This window comes from Lissotriton helveticus, chromosome 1_1 (assembly GCF_964261635.1).
Source record: "Lissotriton helveticus chromosome 1_1, aLisHel1.1, whole genome shotgun sequence".
In the NCBI taxonomy this organism is placed as follows: domain Eukaryota; kingdom Metazoa; phylum Chordata; class Amphibia; order Caudata; family Salamandridae; genus Lissotriton; species Lissotriton helveticus.
In genome coordinates, this window is record NC_136057.1 from 1291172794 (window position 1) to 1291190680 (window position 17887).

General features: G+C 44.7%; 1 protein-coding gene across 1 annotated transcript in view; it reads left to right on the plus strand.

Moving 5' to 3' along the window:
• The window catches only part of LOC144822924 (hyaluronidase-5-like), a 426042-nt gene that overhangs the window by 109781 nt on the left and 298374 nt on the right, over positions 1-17887 (plus strand). The window contains exon 2 of the mRNA XM_078680963.1: positions 1366-2376. Coding sequence (XP_078537089.1) covers positions 1426-2376 — 951 coding nt within the window. The 5' untranslated portion in view covers positions 1366-1425. The remainder of the gene's footprint in view (positions 1-1365; positions 2377-17887) is intronic.

Consider the following 17887-nt stretch of genomic DNA (forward strand, 5'->3'; position numbering starts at 1 on the left):
ATAGGTCCATAGGACCTATGTGTGGCAGCTGTGGCCGCATGGAAGCCTCGTGTCCTCCGCCCTCCCCTGCCTTAAGTCCTACCATAACATTCATTAGAAAGCACCACAAACCCCCTAAACAGATACCCCCCTGAAGTTATTATTTGCCATTATTCCCCCCCTCTCGTTCCAGAGCTCCCATATCACATTTATTTCTTTGTACCGCCTCTTGACATAAGAGCCACTGTACTCTCTTTATCCTTATCAGCATGTGGCGGATTCTCTTTTAACCATGTCAGGAATTCTTGGGCTTTGATCTCAGAGTGAACACCCTGTTCTCAGCATCTTCAATATGCCAAAGGACATTCCTGGTGGTGCTCAGCAGCTTCGAGACCCCAGTTTGAAGTTCCTTGATTGCCTCCTCAACTTCCTTGACAATTTCAGTTTCTGTCACCCTCTCAGAGACGTTCCACAGGTCCTGGCGGAGCAATGTGACTTCAGAGCGAACTTTCTCGATCCTGTCTTATGATGCCGCCCTGGAGGATTGTATCTCCTGCAGCAATGTTGCTGTGTCCGACAGCAGGGGTTGTACAGTCTCAGGGGGAGTGTGGAGGGCCATTTCCCCGTGTTTAGGGTCTTTGTCCTTCACCATTGTACTGGGTGTGTGTAAGCACCCACGAGGGCCAATCTCAGACTCCAAAAGGGCTTCTGTTCCTTTCCAGATACTTCTTCCAGTTCCACTGAGCCCCAGGATTCCAAGTGCGCACCTCACACCTCATCCAGTAGGCAGTGATCCTCCTTGCGAACCTCTAGAATCAGGACAGCAGGGGCTTGATGTCAATCCCCCGTGATGAGTGCAGGGCTGGAGGTCCTCTTTCCAGGTCAGGCCCTAAACTTTGCAAAGGTCTCCTGGTCTGGATCATCAGCTTCCTCTACAGCAGTGGGTGGGGGGGTCCTCAGGCTCTTTGCGAGTGGGTTGCACCTCTTCAGGTGAGGAATCAGGGCGTAGCACGGAGAAGATCGTATATGGACCTTTCTAACATATGCTAAATAGACACTACACTTTGTTGAGCTGTGTGATGCGATCACATCACAGAATATTTGTACATTTCCCCTCAGTATTGTTTTTAATATAAAAGTTTGTAATAAAAAAAATCCAAATGCAAACACTGTGCAGTTGGCAGAGTTGAAGACCACATTGAGCCATTCACTATAAATGCACTCACCCAAAAACATTATTACTAGAAGTATGGATATTCGATGATTGGCTAGAATGGGAGCACAATGACAAATCTTTGAGACATTATGATTATTTAAAATGTAAGCGGACTCAGGTTGTACCTGTCCCATTTCAATAACTGTATCAATGTTATTGTTCTTCACTAGGTGAAACATCGTATTTTCCTTGGCGTGAGGAGAAGTATTTATTCTACAGAGAAGTCCACCATGAAACTTATCGCCATTCTGCCAAATGACATCTTACACAGAGTATTCTGGGTCTCCCTGTGTTTTGTCAATCTGGTTTCATTTAGCAAGTCATCAACTCTGAGAGCTCCTCCTGTGGTAGAGAAGTCTCCCTTCATTACCATCTGGAATGCCCCAACAGAACAATGCATTACACACCGCAAAACCAATCTGAGTCTGCAATTGTTCCAGTTCGTGGCCAGTCCAATGAAAACCGCCATCAACCAGACATTGGCCATGTTCTACAAAGACCGGCTGGGCTCTTATCCCTATATTGATGAGAAAACCGGTGACTCTATCAATGGAGGGCTCCCTCAGCTAATGGACTTATCTCATCATCTCAAGAAAACTACCGACGACATCACATTTTATATGCCAGACATAAAACAGAGCGGATTTGCAGTGATTGACTGGGAAGAATGGAGACCATTATGGGTTCGGAACTGGGATCTCAAGCGTGTATACCAAAAGAAATCAACTGAGCTTGTCCTTAGAGGAAGTCACAAACTTACATCCCAACAAGCAAATCCAATTGCTAAAAAGGCATTTGAGGCTGCAGCAAAGAGTATTATGCAGGGAACGTTATCGCTGGGGAAGTTACAAAGGCCAGCTATGGCCTGGGGATTTTACTTGTTTCCAGAATGTTACAACCATGACTATAAACAATACCCCTACAATTATACAGGAAGTTGCCCGGATATCGAAAAAAAAAGAAATGATAAACTTAACTGGCTCTGGAAGGAAAGCACTGCACTCTACCCCAGCATTTACCTGGGAACAGCTCTGAAATCTTCACCAAATGCAGCTCTTTATTCACGGCACAAAGTTCAGGAAGCAATAAGGGTTTCTACTGTCCACAGCAGAAATCCATTGCCGATTTATGTATACACACGTCCAGTGTTTACAGACAGGTCAGATGAGTTTCTCTCGCAGGTGAAACGGTGTTATTTTCTGTTCTGGTTTTTGGTTCCAATGTGAAGTTATGCCTTAAATATGTATTTATTTGGGTATTCTCTAGAGCGCCGGGTACTGCTGGAGGCCATTTTAAAAAGACAGATTTGATAACTGAGGAGGCAACCAACCAGAAAGCAATTCACATTATTACTAACCCAAAGACATTTAAAATAAATTTGGCTTGTGTAAAGATGCAGAAATGTCATTAGGAAATTGGAGTGCCAATAAACGAGCAAAGAATCAGAAATGGTTAGCGCTAAATAAAAGAAAAATAGAGCTAAGGATAACTAGCCCCATAAATGTACCTGCAAACTTCTGTTAAAATATAAAAAAAACTTTATAAGTAACAATTAGGTTATCACTGCTTTACAAAATATAATACTTAATGGCCCAGACGTACTAAGGCGTAGAGCTGACGCAGAGCAATGCAAAGTCTCACAAGGGTATTCACTATCAAGCACAAAACATATTTTGCGCTCGAAAATATGCCCTTTTGTCCATGTAAAACCACCTTTGCACTGTTTTGCGTCACTTAGGGGGGTGGATTATGATGGCGGACGGACCTGAGTTCGTCCGCCACCATAGAGTAGGAGGGAACCTCTGCATGGCCTGCGGAGTTCCCTCCTGTGCAATTAGGATGTGACCGCCACCCTGGCGGTCACATCCTCTATTTTTACCATTGCGGCGGGTGCGGCTTCAAGCTGCATCCGCCGCAATGGTAAAAAAGCATACATTGCATTTGTATGCAGAAAGCGGCAGGCACTGTGCGGTGCCTGCCGATTTCTGCGTACAAATGCAGGGGGGTACCATAGTTACCCCCCATGTGCACCCCCCACCCCCACCTCACCCAGGGGGCCCGTAACGCGCCCCCGCAGTGAAGTTACACATGCTTTTCCACGGCGGAAAACCCACCGCGGAAAAGCATTTTTCACAACCCATCCTAATATGGCTGATGGTGTCTGGGAGACACCGTCACCATATTAGAGCTTTTCCGCCGCGGTTGTAAGCCTACCGCGGCGGAAATGCTGCGGAGGGAAACCAGGACCCACCAGCCATCCTAATGTGGCGGTGGGTCTTTGGTGGGTTCGCAGAGGATTTTCCGCATTCCTCCGGGCCGACGGTGGCTTCCGCCGGCCCGGAGGATGCGGAAAATCCTCCATTGTAATAGGCCCCATAGTCAAGGGGTGTTTTTGGGGCAATTCGACTAAAATACCGACAGTTTTTAACACAAAGACCAGTTTATTATAAGATACCCAGAGTGGCCTTGGCATCAAAAACAAACACTTCCATGAACAAAGTGTTAACAAGGGCAAATGTCTATTTCTTAAAAAACTTGCATGGCTCGTGTGCTGAAGTGCACATCACAAATCCGATACATGGGGTACTTCTGACTGTGTCTAGGCACAGGAATTTGCACGGAAACGGTAAGCCTCTAGTACAAATCCTATGCTAAAGTGTGCACTCACGTCTCAGCACCATTGTGCAAAGCTGTGCGATGTGCGAAGCAGCCTGTATGTGCACCAGTGGAGGGAATGACCACATCAACAGACCAATCTTAGGGGCTATGGCTCTGAAATGTATTTTCCCTCTTGGCAACGCAGCGCAGCAAATGCGGGTGCTGTGCTGCATGAAAAAATGTGTTCATATGGCCTCATGTTTTGCGCTAAATCGGGTTCCATTCTTACAACAATATGTAAATCGACCCTCTACTATGAGGATCCTGTACAGATGATAATCCTTGTTGAAAGAAGATGAGGGATTATTCTTATGTAGGGTATAGTTGTCACAACTGAGCTACCTCCACAATTCATAGACTTTACTGGGATCTATCTACTGCTTGAATAAAATTGAAAGTGGCAACCGTGATACCCAAAGTACTGTGAGAAGAGACATTAAATATCCATTAGTAAAGTATCTAACTAGCATTGGACTGCACTGGGCAGGAAAACTGCTATGTCCCGGGTGTGGGCACTCCGGGACATTGCTTGCGATCCAGCCCCGGAAGATGGGATCCATAAATGGCAATAAATGGTTTCAGGAGGGGGCCGCATGACCCCCCTTCCTTAAAGTAATCAGCCCCAGGTGTGGGCTACCCAGTGCCTTTTGAGGCTTTTGAAGGGGCCACGCAGCCCCCTACCATTTTATATTAAATTATGGCCTGGGAGGCTCAGGGAGGGGGGCGTGCAATCCTCCTCTTCATATAAACTACTTTTGTCCCTGGAGTGAGTTCCCCAGAACCTCTGCAGGATTGAGGAGGGAAGCCACACAACCCTTTCCCCTTTATGAACACAGCCCCAGGTGAGCCGTGGTGAGCCCCAGACTCACCGGGGCATAAATTTAGCCCAGCCGCCATTTTTTTTTTATCCCACAAGAGTCATGAGGGATCGATGTATTTTCAGCAGATTCTTTCCTTGGCCCAGGGGGGCCTCCGACACCCATCCATGGGTGTAGGGAGTCAGAATATCCCTACCCAGCCCTTTTATATATTAATTTTTCTTAACTTCAGGACATGGAACTAAGGGGCCGATTACGATGGCGGGCGGACATCGCTGGTGGAAAAGGGACCGCCCGCCATAGGTGCGGCGGTCCCGCAAAACGAATTAGGATGCGCCCGCAACACTGACGGGCGCATCTTGTATGTTTACATTGTGGCGGGTGGCAGCACCCGCCACAATGTAAAAATACATGTTTTACATTTGCATGTACAACATGGGAGCCACCGTGCGGTGCCTGCCACCTTGTACATGCAAATGTAGGGGGGTACCATAGGTACCCCCCACGTGCAGCACATAACCCCCCCACCCCCCTGGGAGCCCGCAATGGGCCCCCGAAGGCATTTTCCACCTGTCTTTTTGCGGCGGGAACTCAGCCGGCAAAAGACAGGCATCCAAATGACCACGGCAGTGCCTGCACAGCACTGCCTCCATAGACCCTTTGTGCCTGGTCCCGCAAGGCGGGCAGAAAAGGCCCGCCTTGCGGGATCACGGCAGCCGGTCTTTCCGTCCGCCGAGGTTCCTTTTCCCTTCCCACCGCCATCCTAATTTGGCGGTGGGAATTTTAAGGGTGATGCCAGTAAATCCGTGACCCCGGGGTCGGTGCTCCTCACCGCTGGCCCGGCGGTCGTGGATTTACCACCATCGTAATCGGCCCCTCTATGCCCAATTCCTGTGATTGTCACCAGGACAATTGTTCCCCATGTTGCTGACAGCCAATCAGAGCACTCACACCTGCTAGAGTCTGACTCCCATAGGAGTGAGATAGCCCAAGTGAAATAAAGCTCCTTGGGCCAATCAGAAACGTCTACATCATCCAAACTTTGTTTTCCTGGATATGTTTTGTAAATTGCTATGGCTTTATGCGTAGCACAGTTCACAACAATCAACCACAGATATATGGAAAACCCTCATGGAGTATGGTATTAAATCTGTATAAAGCCAAAATACTGTATGCCAATTCCATAACAAATGTCCTACTCAGACCTCTTTTGTCTGTATCAAACCCCTGACACACACCGAACCTACATTAAGAAATGAAGTTGATATCATTATAGAACTGAATACTGTAAACAGTGCTTACTTTATAGAAGAGTTTACCTTATACTAAACTGCTTGCAAACACTGAAATGTCATGAAAAATACACCACAGACTATTAAAAAAATCTGCTAAGAACAGTGCACATTCTATGCAACAGCTGTCAAAAAAGATACTATTTTCTAGAAATAACCAAGATCTGAAGGTGCTATATATTCTACTATCTGCAGCGTTCATACTATGGCAAAAACTTTACATATAGCAAAAAAAGAACACGTACATAGGTTGGTACCCGGTGCACAGCGCCTTCTATGTTAAGCAGAAATTGTCATGCTGGGACGATGCTCTTCAATAACTCAAGGGTGCTTACAATACTATGGGGCATATCTATTAGAGGCCTGCGCCGGTATTGCGTCACTAATTTAGACACACAGCACTTGATATCTACAAGTTGACTCATGTGGCCATGTGTGCCTGTTGTTGTAGACCTGTGTGGGAAAATACCTGCGCCAGAGACAACTTCGGCATCTTGCGTGGGCTTCGTCCTGTGCTAAAGTTCTTCGATGCCCCCACCCGGCAACTCATGATCCAAGCGACCGTCATCTCCAGATTGGATTATGCTAGTTCTTTGCTGGCCGGTCTGAATGTAGCTGAGATAGGGCGCCTGCAGCGGATCCAGAATGCAGCAGCAAGAGCGGTGGTGGGCCTTCCAAGATTCTGTCCCACCTCCAGCACCATTCGAGCACTGCACTGGCTCCCGGTGGCGCAGCGGATTCAGTTTAAGGTACTCTGCGTCGCCCATAAGATCTTGAAGGGGTCCCCGGCAATGATCCTCACGACCCTCATGGCCAACTATATTCCGGCACGGCCCTTAAGATCGTCAGATCTCGAATTGGCCGTGGTACCGCGCTTTAAGCGAAGCAGGGCCGGTGGGCGCTCATTTCGAGTGCGGGCCGCCGCTCTGTGGAACTCCTTACCCCCGGCAATTCGCGCTATGAGCGATTTGCTCTCTTTTCGTCGTGCCTTGAAAACATTTTTATTCCCTTAGTTAGTGTGTTCTGTGTTGTTTTATTTAGTTGTGTTGTGTAGCTGCCTTGTCGGGCGCCAAGACGCTCCTTAGCTGGAGCATTTGCGCGCCAAATAAAAACCACATAACATAACATAACATAACATAACAACTTGTCAAAGAGAGACTAGAATATTCAAGGTAGGTGTTCCCCAGTAAAATCAAGCATAAAACCCATGCAGTGATATTTTTGATTTTGGCAATGTGTGACGCATCGCCGGCAAGCGTCATGCAGAGCTTGAAATGCGTCAAACGTCCTGATCATCACCAACAGAGGCATACGTAATGACACATTGGCTGTGGTACATGAAGACAAGCCACGAAAAACAGTTTGGGAAGGCAGGTCATGTGTCCCACACCAGGTAAACCTCAAAATGTGACAAATCAATTGGTGTCCCCAGGTGATGTATAACAAGGAAAAACAACAACTCCCGTTTCCTATGTGTGAGGTGTTCTGTGGCACACATGCATAGATGGTCAGGGCTCTGAGGGTTCATAATATGCAGGTAGGTGCCCCTCCTTCACAAAGACAATCCCATATGCAATGCAGGCACCCGTGCACCATGGTGCAAGTGTGCCTGTGTTTGTGCTAGGCAGCACATTATGTGCCAAGGGAGCCTGAAATATGAGGTAAGTGCAGTATGTCCAAAATACTGTACACTACTGTCCTTTCTCAGTGAAACAGTGTAGTGAAGATAGATGACTTGCTGCACTGTAGTGCCACTTTCCCAAATATCAGGGCCACAGTATCATGTGCGTATAGTGGGAACAATGCACTGCAAGTGCAGACTATGATGTCCCAAACTGACATCTACTTACTAATCTGTCTATGGCAGTAGCGTCACAACTTCAGTGAGTAGCAATGTATCATTTCGCTATGTGTGGATGGATGAAACCACATCAACATCACTAGGTAACAAATCACTGATGAAACCATGTGGTATGTCAGACAAGTCCACATGAGAACAGAGGCAACAAAAGTCTGAGATCGGTGTCTCTTCAATAGCTTACCTACTCTTGGTATCAGTCAAAGGTCAGCAAGGTCAATGGTGTGAGAGAATGTACTGTGGAAATGACAAAGTGTGTCACACATAACAGTATAGTTGTATGTTGATTAAAGTTACTGGACTAAGCCAGGAAGAAGTATGTGAAAAGGCCATGTGTTGCATGTCAGTGTAGTTCCCAGACATGGGCAAATGTCAATACTGGACAACATTGGGCCACCAATAGTACAAAACATGCATATGTCTCAGCAATACCGACATTCTGTGTACCCACATACACATAGGTTGAAGGCCGCATTGACTGATGTAACCAATGTGATGGCGCACGTGTGCTGTGGAGTAAGTAGCCCAAATGAAAAGCATATGAAGCTAGCAGTGTGACAATCATTAAGACAAACACAATGCACCCAAACAGGTCATACATCAGTCATCAACACAGAATAAAATCCAGCTTGGATAAAGCACCACAGTTTACTCTGGATACCAATCTCAACATACATTAGCGACAACAATTAGTAAAATTAATGGCATAGTAAACAGTCCCCTAAATATTTGTATCATACACATACATGTGAAAAACCCAATGTCTACTTTCAGAGTAGAAATCTCCTTGTAAGAACATCAGTGTGTCCCACATAAATATGGCCCGCATTACAATACATAAGCATCAATGAAAGTGCACCATAACAACGTTTATGGCAAAAACAATACTTGAATGCTGACAATAAATAGAGTGGCATTGCATGTGACATTTTTGAACTGCACCAAGTGTATGCACCAAAATCACATGGTAAAGTAATTGAACTATGAAACAGCTGTGCCAATGTCATGTAGGCCACAAACACAATCTGCGGTTTAACATGGACATTTGTATGTGAGTGTTAAACATGTTTGCAATGTCACAACCTACCTAATGAGCACCCACTAAATAGATATCAGATTAATATTCTGTCACTTCACAAAAATATTATGAGTGCACATAACACTGATTGATCAGGTACATCGCTAAATACCCATCACAGTAAGCTACTGGATAAACAAGAAAATCTGGATGTAGAAATGCATAATGTTTCAGGCTTTGCTCATCATTTGCAATCTCACAGAGAACTGGAAGAGATATATGAAAACCTATGGCCTACTGTATAAGTAACACATATTTTGAAATACAGTAATAAATGTGTTTGAGCCATTCAGTACACATAACACACACAGATATGATTGTAGCTGTAATTGAGAGCAAAAGCATGTCTAACTTTCAGCTGATCAAGGATATAGTCTCCAGCAATGGTTCATGACTCCAGAAGTGCATCCCCACACTGAGCCGGAGGGACACTACAACCATGCACTGGTTATGACCTGCAACATCGTGGAGAGAAGCGTTGGTGTGCTGAAACCCCAGTTAAGATGCCTGGACATGTCAGGGGGTAGATTGCTATACTCACCCTCTTTGGTCTGCAAAATCATCCTGATTTGTGCCATTCTTCATAACATCTGTTTCTGGACAATGTCCTGTGGGACATGGACCATGATGCTCAGGACCCAGTTGAGGAGCATGAGGATGGAGGAGTGATTCGAAATACAGTGGCTGGTAGTTGGTGACGCACCCACCTTGTGCAGAATTTCTTCTCTTAAAGTACATGTACTTTGATGGAGAGAATGCCCAAACATAATAGGAAGTCTAACATGGAAATAAATGTTTGAATACATTATTTGTGTTGGTGTTTATGTCACAGTCCCAATAAACATCAGCTCACCCACATCTTGTCAAATAGAAATTGGCCTCAAATGTAATAATCATGTCATCAAAGCTGTTGAGCAACATGGGGCCATGTGTCTCACCTATCAATTGCACATAAATAGAAATGAAATGTGAAGCAGTGTACTGTATTAAAGGTACAAGCCAGGCATGCCTCATTTACTATTCCAATTTGATAATTACTCTCCCCTTGCCCGTGAACAGTGCAGACCTGCCCTGCTAGCAGTCTTGCTGTGTTGTGCAGCAGCAAAGTGTCCAGCAGCTGGGACTCAGTGAAGTTAGGAACACAAACCACTAACTACCAAACCTGAGAATAACCTCACATTGTAGTGTATATCAACAATGTGTTACCATGCAGAATGATAGTATTTGGCTGTAAGTAACGTATTTGCAGATACCATCAGAGATAGTAAGTGACATTTTTCATGGACAAAGGCCTAGTGTCATGCGAACATGTAAAAGCTGTCACTTGTAAAGAAAGTATACATAAATGTGTTGTGCATCACAAAACACAGCACATGTGAATTATTTCCTGGCTACGTTGACACATATACCACATATTGCTACAGTACCGAGAAGGCCCGCAGTAAGCATCGCAGGCAGACGGATATCCTTGATGACTGTGTGACTACAGGAGTTCGCCCCCTCCGGGATCGATAAAGGCTGCATACTATCTGTAACTCTTATACTCTTTTTTGATGGTGAAAACCGTATGTACGGTGACATCACTGCACCACAGCACACTCTAGCGTGTGTGCTGCAATACACTCACTTAGTCACCTTCTTTGGTCCTGAAGAAAACCTCAGCACCTCTTGTCGAGGCTGAAACATGTGGACCAGGTAAGGGGATAATGAAAATCAATCATATCTTCATAATTATCCCCTCTCTGTTTTTAACCGTGCCCTAGAACTCAAGAATAAAGGTATCCATTGAGTATCTCAGAGTTACTTGTATAACCACACCCTGAGCACTCCCTCCTCACTCAAACAAAACCAAAAAAACTGCTCCGCTGTAATTCAGGTGTCGTAGCACAGCTGGGTTGCACTCGGCAGCCCGGCTGAGAACCCAATGAGGAAGCATGCCACCAACTAGGTTGGTGGGCGAGTGTTTTTCATAAAAACCCAAAGGTTATTCCCATTCCAGTGTATGGCATTGCGTCAGCTTAACATTTGGATCCCTTACAGGGTTCATCCACTTTGTTGTTTACTGATAAAGTAAATAAAGAACACATTTGCAATGCATTGCTCAGCAGTGAAACAAGGAACAAAGGCCTGAAAAAATCCAATATGAGCAGATGCCATTGTACAGTGAGTAAATAGCCAGAGCAGTATGACACTGGATTAAGTATGGGCGAAATTTTGCGAAAGGGAATTCGCGGTCCGCCAAATCCGCGAATTTATGCGAACTTGCGATTTTTTTTATTTTGGCGTGTTCGCTGTTGTTTTTTTATAGCGCTGGCACCGCGAACTTACCCATGCAGTTGTTTTTGGGCGCGACCATCTTGTTCGCGGGAGGAAAACAACTCGGCAAACTCAGAATCAAGGTAAGTCAACGCAGCGCACGCGAGATTGTATTTTTGAAACGCGAACAAGCAAAAAACATTGGCGAACCTGCAAATTACGGATTGTTTGGCAATTTCGCGCGATTCGCGGAATGCGAAATGGCCAAAAATCCGCAAATTTCGCAAGCGGAACGAATTTTCAGCCCATGCTTACACTGGATATGTTATATACAGACATCTGACACCTGAAGAATACACAGATGTCAAGAGTGTGATTTCACTTGGATTAAAGAACAGATAAAACTGTAAGTGCATACACACTAACCCATTGCACATGGAAGGATGGCGGGATTGTGATATGAACTTTCCTTTGCATGGCAAGAGTTGTGCAACTCTGACCTGAGTGTACAAGCGCATTGTTGCGTTCATCAAAATCTTGTATCCACCTAGAGATGAAATGTAAGTTGAGCGTGAGCCCTTACCTGTGAGTGTAGTACCAAACAAATCAAACAGTGTACCATGACTGAGTGTGTGTCCTGCACTTCATAATGTTGGTTTCTGTCCTACATATGTGGATCACAGTATAGTGTACATGATGTCCTGTGAGTGTCAACCGAGGGGCATATAATGGGCATGTCCACAGGTGCAGCACAAATACCTCCCTTCGCACAAATGTTTGCAAGCACATTGCAAAAAATGTAAGGTGTATACCATAACACCTTCAAATGTTGCCTCTTTCCTTGTGCCAGTGTTGGTTTGGCTACCTAGGCCCAACACAGGTACCCTGGCACCATTGTGCAAGGGTGCCTGCATTGTAGCTAGGCTGCCAGAAAATGCGCCAGTGCAGGGTGAATGGACAGAAATGCACCCTATAGGATGAATACAGTGGATTTCTGCCCATTAACTTTGACATGGGGCAGTGCAGCAAGGTGATTTGTTACACTTCCCTGCACCAGCTCCCCATGAGGTGGGCCCAATGAACACTGAAAATTCACACATCAGAAAATATGAAACCTGTCACGTAAGAAAAGAGGAGCAAGAGACATAATTCCTTATAGTGTATCCCAGACAATATGCCACTTCTGTGGGTCAGAAACCATGCATCAACCCATTTGCGTGTTGCATTACCCCAATGCGCAGGTCATAAGCCGCCCATCTGTGCCAATGTGTTGAAAAAGCATTATGGCTAATGCGTTGTGCGTTTATCACACATTGACAATTTCTGTACCAATGCGTCAGAAAAAACAATACATTTGTAAAAAACGGGCGGGATACAACCAGGAAAGGACTCATTGGGTATAGGAGGCTGCAAACTAGGAAGTGTGAAGTTACTTTCACTTAGTCTTAGTCTCTGTTAGTCTGTGCATGGTGTTGGAGGTGTTTGGACTGTGTGCCAGTGAGAAAAATGCATTTTCGTCGTGTCAGTGTGGGTTTGGAGTATATTTTGTTTCTGTCTGTCATACATGTGGTGCAGTGCCATTGTGGTTTTGTAATAATTGTCTTTGTATTGTTGAGAGTTTGTTATTTGGGTATTTCTTGTTGGGGTAAGTAGGTTTTATTGGGGTGTTAGTTTTGGGCAGTAGTGTTTCTGGTATGGTGTCCACAATGTCTGGGAAGGGTAGGAACTTTAGTGAGGCGGAGTTGGGCAGTTTGATATGGTTGATAGTCCCTTACCTCCCAAGGATGCTTGCAGCTGGTGGCAGGGTGAGCCAGGCTATCCTGCCAAATGGGCCATACTACCTATCAAATGAAACATAAATGGATAGATGTCATCTCCTGGGAAGCAGATGCCATAAACTACCTTCGACTGGTGATCGGTGGACCAGTAGGTTTGTATGTCTGTTTTATCTGCGTTTTGTGATGTACCTTTATCAGTAATGCCCAACATAACCATGGAATGTTCATGATTTGTGTTTTATGCAATTTGGGAACATGCATGATTTATAGCATGAGGAATATATATGAGCTGATAATGTAAAGTAAGGTTACTTAGTGTGCCTCAGAACGCCTACATCATTGAAACGTCAAACAAGCACCAGTTATGTTGCACAATCCCCATACCCTGCCACAAGTACCAATTCAATGGCTAGAGGGTTGCACTTACTGCTGAAATACCAAAATGTCGGTGCATTCCCATACTTAACCTACAAAAATGTCCAAGGGATGCAAACAAATGTCCCAAACACCCAATGTTGAAGGCTAAGCAGCAGATCTCTTTTCTCAATGTTTGTATGTGTACTCCTCAATGTGTGCTGCATTGTGCTGCACATGTATACAGATTGCTATGTCTCATGAATATTTACACACGCAGATCTGTGTGTTCATCAATCAAAACTAACAATATTTACATACTGAGACGTCATGCAGCCTTACAAAAAGTTTGAACGCACAACAGATCACTACTACTCAGCACTCAATTCACCAGTACCAATACAACCTGGATATTTTCTATGACGGTATCCAAGGTGTATGTCTGTCCTTTTCCGTCATAACACTTAGGTAACCCTAGGGTCAAACATGTCACCCTGTTTTGTTGTACACTGGAGTCTGAATTTATGTTAGACGGCATGACTACAAAGATCACATCATTGAGTGATGCTTTAGGCATGTATTGATGTGTACATCAAAACTTCAGCATCTAGCCAGGTCAGACCTGCAAGAGGGCTAGATGTGTTGAAGAACCTGGGAATATATAGACATGTGTGTAGGAGCTGCTGTGTACATCTTATATACTGGGGTAGCATAGCTATTTGGGTAAAAATGTAAACATTCTGGAAAGCAATGTTTACAATGTGTCTTCATTAATGTCTCCTAGGTGGAAATCTTCCTTTCACCAGAGGTGAGGTTGATACGTTCCAGGACCCCAATGCCACCAGTAAGTGTTATAAGTACATGTATGTACCATTTTGATGTCTTTGTGTGCTGGGAGGTAACATTCAGCTACCACCAATTACACCAATTACATCGCAGTCTGTGAATCAGAATGGAACCTGCCCACAGATCCTTTAGTGATGATACCAGAGTAACATTCTGATACTGTAATGTGTATTTAAGCAGGCCGACACAAACTAAACGTCTCTACATTTCTGGGTACTGGTGCATCTCTAGTCCTGTGCTTTGCGCACATTTCTCATTATGTGGCACAAAGTCTACATGTGTTCCACAGAAACAAATGAAATTGTAGAAATAAATGGCAGATTCCTTGATGTTTTTGAGTCGATGTATGTGGAAGCACAGTGATTTCTGTTTCGAAAAGCAAGTGTGGACAGGGATCTTTTGTAGGTGTCCAAATTTATGAATGGCACTTGGGCAGATGATGTGCTATATTTCTACACAGGCACTGTTCCCAAACATGGACAAGATAGGTATCATGGAATCTGATGCATACACTATATGATTAGACAACATTTGTAGCATCAACAGGTAGTATAATGGGGTCAGACATGCTGCATGCATTTAGGCTCTCCAGATAAGACATTTCTGTTTTACAGATTATAAGGATGGACTAACATATCTGCTGTTTTATACATCATATTAAAAAAAATAACTGTCCATGTAGTTGTATGAAAAAAACGGAAATTTGAAAATATAAATACATATGACAATGTCATCAGGGTTGCCATCAAGTCTAAGCAAATTTGGATATGGTAGTTGAAGCATATGTTTTTGCTGAGGAGCAACAAATAGTTAAGTAATGTCTTTGCCCCATTACAGACAACACATGACAGGCCTACATTTGTGTCTGTTAATGTGTTTGTTCATTATTGTATTGACATAGAGTTATTCAATCTAACTCCAAGATATGTGTGTTCTAATCCAGCCTCGGTGGTCCTTGATCCTCCCACGCAGTTATGATGCAAGGGTCCATGGATCATATATAAACTCTTTTTTATACCTGATGAGTGGTAGGACAAGCATACAGACACTACTTAGATGCTAGGCAGAATAATGATGTATGCATCTGAATGCCGCCTTGGGATGATGTGTGTACATAGTGGCGGCTTGCAGAGGTAATGCTGTGGGGCAGTGAGGCGGGACGGGTCTGGGTGGGGGGGTAGTGGAGTCCGACATACGATGGCAGATATTTATTTACGTTCACCTTTGTCATTGTATGTTGGACTCCACTACCCCCTACCCAGCCCCACCCCACCCCGCCTACAGCTTTACCTCTACGACCGCCAATGTGTGTACATAAGCTTCTTTCAGTAGGACACCTAATGAATTTCCCTACAAAGTCCGAAGCTGGAGATACGTGTTACATTTCTGTTCAATTGCCTGACCCTCAATGTTAGTAAGGTTATACAATCATGGTCTACTGGAGGTGCATGACAACCCCCATATCCATGTTTTAACCATCGGACATAGAAAAAGGGAAGTCAGCAAATTGTGCAGTCTTATGACACTCCACATGGGGTCTGCAAGGCCAAGCCAGATTGCCTAGACTGTGTCTTCTTATCCACTTACACTTATGTGGATGATCAATGATCAGCACATTAGCGTGATGCCACTCTGAATCCCATGTGTGGTGAAGCATGCCAAAGTATCCAAACTTAAATATGGGCATTAACGTGAGTGTGAATTTTAGTCCTGTATGATATGGCATTTGTGTCATTGTGACTAATGTTACAGTTTGTGCACCCACACAGATGGCGTCTGACTCAGTGTTCCTGGCTCATGTAGTGGATGTCTGTGTAGCCATTTATTCATATCTATTGCTGGTATAGGTTTGCTCAGGGACATATGATTGTGTTACAATTTTAGACTATTTCTCACACACATCATGTACAGCAGGCACTAACGATTTTAAAATTATTTCACCCTAGACAACATGACAGCTGATGCCGTACGTGATGAGGCGTGAGCGTTTCTGACATGTGCACAATATTGCTAAGGCATATCGGAAGATGCACAGATTGAATGAATGTTCAAATGCTGGGCGGTCCTGGTATGTTCTGAGACCAATCACAAAATCAACATCTGCCAGTGGCCAGGACAGACCAGGGCTAAGCCACCAACCTACACCCCAGCCACCTATTCGATTGGCTACCCCTGCTGCAACACAGCTGAGGCACTCACAGGCCAGGAGGCCTCACAAGAGGGAATCAGTGTTCCACTACACCATTATTCTTAAACTGAGGAAATTAAACCAATATCAGGACAGTATTTGGGAGGAGCAGGCCAGCCAGCACATGAGCATGACAAAGCTAGAGGAGGCATGGAGCAGATGTCCCAATTGCTGTGGACATTTTTATTTCTAATGTTTTGTCCAATTTATGTTGTAGTATTTTAGTTTGTAAGATGTCAGTCAGTTAGCTGATAGTATAGGTTTAGATAAGGTAGGTTTTAAAGATATTTTATAGGTACTTGTTTTATATATTTGTACGGTTTTAGTTGGGGTGGGTGGAGTTCAAGGAGTTACACTACACTGAATTCCGCGGAGTTTGCATAAAAACTTCGTGGAATTCAGAGGAGTTTCTCTTCGCCCTAGTCCTCATGTGCATGAATAGATAGCGTAATCCCAGGACTTCAACAAGCCAATGTGAGGGAGCACACTGGATGCCAAAAGTTGTGGTGCAGGACAAATGTGCCGTTGCATCTCACAGCGACACGCATGATAAAAATTACTTTAATAGGATCACAACTAAAGGCATCTGAGATGCAGGCGGTAGCTGCACAGATCCAGGATGTGACTCCAAAAGAGGACCACAAATTCTGGTGAAGAGTAAGGCGCAAGGAAGACCATGCTGGGGCAGCTGGGAGAGATGGTTTGAAAGAAAGAGAGATCCATTTATTTTTATATAGCACGGACATTAATAAAGGTGCTAGAGCATCTTAGAAATGAGTTGTGAAGCGCTACATAAACAAGGTGTTACTGGCAGGCAGAAGACAGCTCTGATTGACCTGTAGAAAACTCTGTGGACCAACAGAGAATGGAGATGCTGAGGATTACTGAGACTACTACGATATTTGTGGAGAACTGGGTCATATTGATTAAGCATCCAATTTCCCTACTTCTGGTTCTGCCTGCCTTCACATCGCTTACTTCCTCTACCCCAGACATTTCCTCCCCGACCCACCCAATGCCCTCTGCTAATGTCCAGTCACAAATAATCTCCTTTTGATCACAGGCACATCTCCATTCTATAGTCCCACCTTCTCACCTTAAGGTACTTCTTGCTTAGACGGCATTGGGCACTCTTTACTGCCCCAGACAGCTTCTCCTGTTCCATCTTTCATTGTCAATGAGGAGGAGCATCTATCCATGCAGCAGGAGGCCCTGGACTACTAGGACCCAAGGTGTTTTGGGGTTGTTAAGCCCGCTCCATGTCTCAGGATATTGAGACCACTCCTCCTCCACAGAGCAGCGGCTTGGCGGTTGGCAAGCTATGTCACTGGTCCAGGCAGCGCCCAGAGACTGCAACACTTGAAGCTGGGTGGAAACGGAAAACGGTAAGAAGCATTTGAATATGTAAGGGACTTTTGTCTCCAAGGTGGATTTTGTCTCTGTAAAGTGTCATTAATGATAGGTGGTCTGGGCAAACTCCGCTGCACTGCAGAATCAGCGTTTCTTGCTGAACTCTGCACTCCCAGCAGAGTACAAAATTGCAACATTCTATAAACTCGGTCTGTG